Source organism: Podarcis bocagei, assembly GCF_964188305.1.
Source record: "Podarcis bocagei genome assembly, chromosome: 5".
Lineage (NCBI taxonomy): Eukaryota > Metazoa > Chordata > Lepidosauria > Squamata > Lacertidae > Podarcis > Podarcis bocagei.
In genome coordinates, this window is record NC_138129.1 from 4,700,874 (window position 1) to 4,706,873 (window position 6,000).

Here is a 6,000-nt window from a genome sequence, read left to right on the forward strand (position 1 = left end):
CATCTGGTGGGAGGGAGTCATAGCTGTCAACTTTTCCCTTTTCTTGCGAGGAATCCTATTCGGAATAAGGGAATTTCCCTTAAATAAAGGGGAAAGTTGACTGCTATGGAGGGAGTTCCAGAGGGCGGGTGCCACCACTGAGAAGGCCCTCTGCCTGGTTGCCTGTAACTTGGCTTTTCGCAGTGAGGGAATCGCCAGAATGCCCTTGGTGCTGGACCTCAGTGTCTGGGCTGAGTGATGGGGGTGGAGACGCTCCTTCAGGTATACTGTACTGGATATGCTTTCATTGGGGCTGAAGGAGGCAAAAGAAAATGCACAGAGAGGGAAGAGAGGCCAATCTCCTTCCACTGACCTTAGCCAGCCAAAATCACCTATCCCCCCCACCCCCAAAAGTCTTAACCCAGGGCTGGGAAGCCTCCTGGCCATAGCCCTGATAAGGCTTATCCTGGATCCCAAAGCTGCTTCCCCCATGTGTGATGTGGGGTGAGTGGCAGGTGGAGAGACGTCTGTTTATGCACAATTTGCAGTGTGTTCCCAATGGTGCCTGCCCATGTTTGCTGGGGCTGATGGGAATTGTAGTCCAACAGCTTCCTGGGGCACCAGGTCTGCAAAGGGCGCTCTACGAGTTTGTTTGCCCCCTTTCGGAGAGCTCTGTGCGCCTATTCCATAATTTCCCACTCTGCACCAACCTTTAGACGCTGAGCCTCTCCTCCGATTTCACGTTCATCTTTGCTGTTTTTCCAAGCAGGCATCAGGGTCAGACAGAACACCCAGAATCAGAGGCGAGTTAGTCTCTGGAGGGAATTCATGACTCCTTGCAGGAAAGTTGTCTCTGGTTGCAACACTACAAAGGACAGGTCTCTGGCGTCTTCCTTTTTTTCATCCGGGAGCAGCAGTGAAGACATCTCGAGCGCTTCCGCAAGATGCCAAAGAAATTAACTCCACGGAGCTCAACGTTTTTACAACCATCTCTTGCCCAGGGACAAATCCCTGAGGATGGAACAAGCAGAGACTTCGCTTTAAAAACTGGAATGAACTTCTTTCTCAGGGGAGCAGGAACAAGCTGGTGGTTCTACAAACGCAGGGACTTTTAATGTACATTTATGTAACCAATATCTCTTGCCTTGGAAAGAGAATGGATTGTGCTATGATTCAGTGACTCGTCTTCTGCACTTCTACGATTTATGTAAGCTCCTCACATATGAGTAAGGAAACTAGGCCAAATGCATATTCAATTTCAGGACATTTTAGAGAACTGGAACTCAGCTGCCCGGAGGTTGACCCCGGGCAGCTGCGCTCAATATCATTATGGGTCTCTCTCAACCCCAGTCGTTTTCACAGGTATTTTGGTCTTCTGCAATCTCCGGAACACAAAGCTATCTTCTTTGCAAGCTGACCTGGGACCTCTGTGCATTTCTCTGTATGGTGGCATCTGTTTGATACCTACCCATGGCAAGAAGGATGCTTATTTAGCTCAGTTTAGAGAGGCAGAGGGCATGATCTTAGCGGTAGAGAACATGCCGTGAATATTGAAGGTCTCAGGTTCCACCTTCAATGTCTTGAGTTAACAGATCTCAGGTTAGGAGGGCTGAGGAGCTGATTGGAGAGTCAGAGTAGATAATTCTGAGCTAGAAGGATCTGTGTCCAGAGGGAAGTAAGATGTGAACCACCCAGCTGGCCGGGCACGAGTTGACCTTTCTCCAGGTCCTGACTGGGACCTACCATGACGTTCTTCTGACAGGCTATTAGCATTATGTTCCCAAGCGCTCCAGGTCAAGGCAAGCACAGCACTGAACATGCTGATGAGACCTCCCTGACCCAGACCGATCCTTAGCTTCCAACCTCCCCTACAAAATAGCCTCGTAGTTTCCACTTTCCTGGTTAGGGGAATCGCCTCCCTCCGGTGGGGGAAACAAAGCTCTGGTGCACCCCAGAACCTGATCCCAGCCTTCTGATGACACGACACCTGCCTGTTTGTGAGGCTATGGATGCTGACATCATTCAAGCCATTTAGCAACGGAATCTTGTGGTCTGGTCTATTTCGGTATGTGCTAATGTGGTTGCCATGCACACTGATGGCTTTTATCTGTGTTTTTAACTAGACTGCGAGTCATTAGTGATTTGCCTGTTTATTGCACAGAGCCAGAGCAACAATAGGTGCTTTGTGAATCACGCCGTGGAGCCAGGTTGACATTTCAGAAATAAGATTCCTTTTTAAAAATAATAACAATTTACTGGGGTGTTTTTTCCCCAGGGGGAGTTGTATGTGACTAAGAAGCTGCGGCTGACCATGTCTCAGTTGCAGAAGCTTTATTCTTCCAGTGCAAATGACATTCCCCTTCGTGCCTCTCATTGCTATGTGACTGGGATCAGACGGTCAAAGGTTGTGACTTATTAAGGTAGGCCTGAGATTTCCCCCCACTGGAAGCCTACCGCCAGGAAGATCGAAGACAGAGAACACCAAAATCTTGCAAAGCTTACTGCAGCATTTGGATTCTCTGTCAAAACATAAATAGTTGCTGTAACGTATTGGATTCAAAGAGTCCTTCAGTCAAAACACACACACATGCTGTTAGACAAGCCACTCTTCTCTAGACATTTTTTTAAGTTCTGGGTGAAGATATCAGACGACACAGCGATTCTTCACACAGCTCTTGTTTATTCACAGGCCAGAACAGAACTGGGCTGAAGGGTTCAGCCAGCCTGCTTATATAGCGTTCAACTACAAAGCAACAGTAACAACTTTCTGTAACTATCCAACCACTGAACTTCACCTTCAATTCCTTATTTGCATATGCGGACCTGAGTGAAAACTATCTACTATATCCCCCTGCTGGCCCAGGGTGAGAACTTCAGGACATAACACCCCTCCCCACTGAGATAAGGTGTTAGTTACAATCGTAATGGTTTCCTTAATATACAGCACTACACGTAATGGATCAATTAGGCACAAAAACATATTGGTTACATTTCACATACTTCCATTAGATCGACAGTGTTACATGTCCAACAACATAGTCCTTTAAATAAGTTGGGCGCTTGGATACTATACTGGCCGACCTTACAAAGTTGTTGTAAGGGTCACAGTGTACATGACATGGTTTGAAACCTCTAAAGAGCTACACAGATGTGATCTCTTTTTATTACGACCACAGCTATGCCCAGATTCTTGCCAGATTCAACACTGCTACATGCAATGCTTCTCTGATCTTCCTCAGCAAAGACCTGGGGAAACAGAAGCAGTTGCGCTGTTGCCTTTTGCTGAAAAGCAGCTGATTTCTCGTCTGCAACCCAGGGCCAGAAACGCACTTCAGGAGTGGGCTGCTGTGTACAGCTTGTTCCCTCTCTGCCCCTGCAGCTTCATTCCCATTATATTCTGGGTTGCTCCCTCCTCCTTCCGAAAGGCGGTGGCTTTTTGGTGCCAGGAAATCAAAAGCTGCTGTTATCCCATCCTACTAAAAGCCTCACAATTGGTGTAATTTGTATTCAGGTATTCTTGTAACTTGCATGTTACACCGTGTGGGCTGGAAGAGTAAAGAGCGTCAAGCTGTGCTTTATACTTCGGAGTTTGACTGAATATTTGCATTTTCCGAGGCTGACATCTCTCAGGTTCTTTCGTTTCAGCTGACAAAAGCTGCCTTTCTCATTTTGTATTTTGTATGCTTTGACAACCAATACAGATGTTTCTGTTTCCTCCCTTCTCATACACTGTCCCTTATTCTTCAGCAGGAGGGGGTGAGGAGCATCTATTCCATTCCTGCCTCTCACTTCTGTGTGTTTGAGGTGGAGGGTGATGAGGGAAAGCCCATATATAGGGAAGGAGGTGGGTTTTGCGTGTCAAAACCCCTCCCCCAGAAAGAAAGACACAGGACACGATGTTTAAGTTTAATGGGCATGAAATGGCCACAACTTTATTGATTAGAGAATTGAAGGTATTGGCCCTAGGCATTGGCTCCTATCCGCTACCCGGCATGATGTCCGGGAAGGGTTAACACTAACCGTGGGAGGCCCCCGTTGGAGTACGCCAACTAGGATCCCACGGGTGTCACCGCTTGGGGCGTGCCGGGGGCCCTTACCTAGGTAGGTTTCGGACAAGACAACGCCCCTCGGAGTCCTGTACCGGACTACCCCATTTCCTGGGGGAAGGTGATGGCGTTCCTTCCCCCCCCCATCCATTTGCATAACAATTGAACCCCAGCCAATGCCTAACCGCCAATACAGGGAAAGTTGTGACGGTTTGCTACGAGGTAGGCGAAAAAACCAACTGGCGGAAGATCACCAACTTGGAAAAATTCCTACCAGGCCCCTTGCGGCGACCAACCGAAGTCCATAGCAAGGTCATGACTACCTACGGCTACCTAAACGTCTAAGGGTGGGTGGGATGGGAAAACCTCTCAGCTGGTCGGGAGTGAAGAGGGCGGACCCTGGCCGTGCCCGGCTTAAATTACCTTAAGCCACGCCTCCCCCCGGCCCGCCGATAGGCGGGCGGGGTCGCGAGCACGCCCAGGGATTCCCCCAACTCTCGCGGGGGCCAAGGTTAGCCCCCGCGCTTGGGGAGGAGGGGCTAGACCGCAACCCCATCTCCTCCCCATAGTCGGAAATGGCTTTGCGTGTCAAAACCCCTCCCCCAGAAAGAAAGACACAGGACACGATGTTTAAGTTTAATGGGCATGAAATGGCCACAACTTTATTGATTAGAGAATTGAAGGTATTGGCCCTAGGCATTGGCTCCTATCCGCTACCCGGCATGATGTCCGGGAAGGGTTAACACTAACCGTGGGAGGCCCCCGTTGGAGTACGCCAACTAGGATCCCACGGGTGTCACCGCTTGGGGCGTGCCGGGGGCCCTTACCTAGGTAGGTTTCGGACAAGACAACGCCCCTCGGAGTCCTGTACCGGACTACCCCATTTCCTGGGGGAAGGTGATGGCGTTCCTTCCCCCCCCATCCATTTGCATAACAATTGAACCCCAGCCAATGCCTAACCGCCACTCGAGCAAAGCTCGCCGCCAATACCTTCAAACCTGTAACCAACTCCTACGCCCTGCTAAGGAAACCCCTGAACCCAGGACCTAATCCCCGCTATGATATCACCCAACCATAGGTCGTTCCCTGCATCTGACAGATGCACGCCATCCCTTCTGTAGAGGGCCTCGTTGCTGAACTGGATGCCCGGGTGTCTGATGACGAACCCGCCCAGAGCTGCCACTCTACGTTCCACCGCTCGTTCTAAAACCTTTCTCGCCTTGTTGACTCCTACTGGGCTCACGCAATCTCTCCATGTCCTCCTCTCAAGCAACGAGGACCAAATTATTGTGATATGTGGGTATGCAATTACCAACTCGGTCAGATCATCAAAAATGTGCCACCTCAGATCGATCGCCTTGCGATAAGCGAGATCGTTTTCCCCCAATTGAATCACTAGGGCGTCAGGCGGACCCTCGGCCGCAGCCCTGGCCATCACGGCTGGTTTGAATTCACTCCAGCGCATCCCTCTACGCGCTATCCAAACCAGCTCCACCCTGGGATGTAAACTCAGGTTGCCGCCCAGACCGCTTCTCAAGGCATGAAACTTGGCCCAGTGCACGATGCTGTGGCCCACCAACCAAATGCGCAATCTCGTGGGTTCTGAAAGGCAAATAGAAAAGTGGGCGGAGGTCAGGGGTGTAACACGCAGTCACAAGTTGCTTCTCACATAGGCCTTGTACGCGTTAGATTTCCACCTCCCCAAGTCTTTAATCCTCTCCGTGGGGAGCCCCATATGCACTGCAGTGGTGGCTGCGCCAATACGGAAGGAGTGAGCAGCAAATTCTGATGCCGGGAAACCACAAGCCGACAATGCCGACCGCATAACCCTGGTGAACTGGTGTCTAGTAAGGCGGGATCCGTCCGCATGTATCAGAAGCGGACCGGGTCCGCTAGGCCTTAGGTAAAGAAAACGCCTCGTGTCCCGAACCGGACAAGGGCCCTTCCCGAGAGCTGCTGGCAGCCGGAGCAGGGC

General features: G+C 50.5%; 1 protein-coding gene across 8 annotated transcripts in view; it reads left to right on the forward strand.

Annotated features, from left to right (window-relative positions):
• The window catches only part of LOC308588080 (sodium-dependent lysophosphatidylcholine symporter 1-B-like), a 44,128-nt gene extending 40,424 nt beyond the window's left edge, over nucleotides 1-3,704 (forward strand). For 7 of the 8 annotated variants that reach the window (XM_081196310.1, XM_081196311.1, XM_081196314.1 and 4 more), the window contains one exon: nucleotides 746-3,704. In XM_081196310.1, the coding sequence (XP_081052436.1) occupies nucleotides 746-791 (46 nt within the window). In that variant the 3' untranslated portion in view covers nucleotides 792-3,704. The remainder of the gene's footprint in view (nucleotides 1-745) is intronic. The other variant, XM_081196309.1, reaches the window with a different exon arrangement.
• The last annotated feature ends 2,296 nt before the right edge of the window (nucleotides 3,705-6,000 follow it).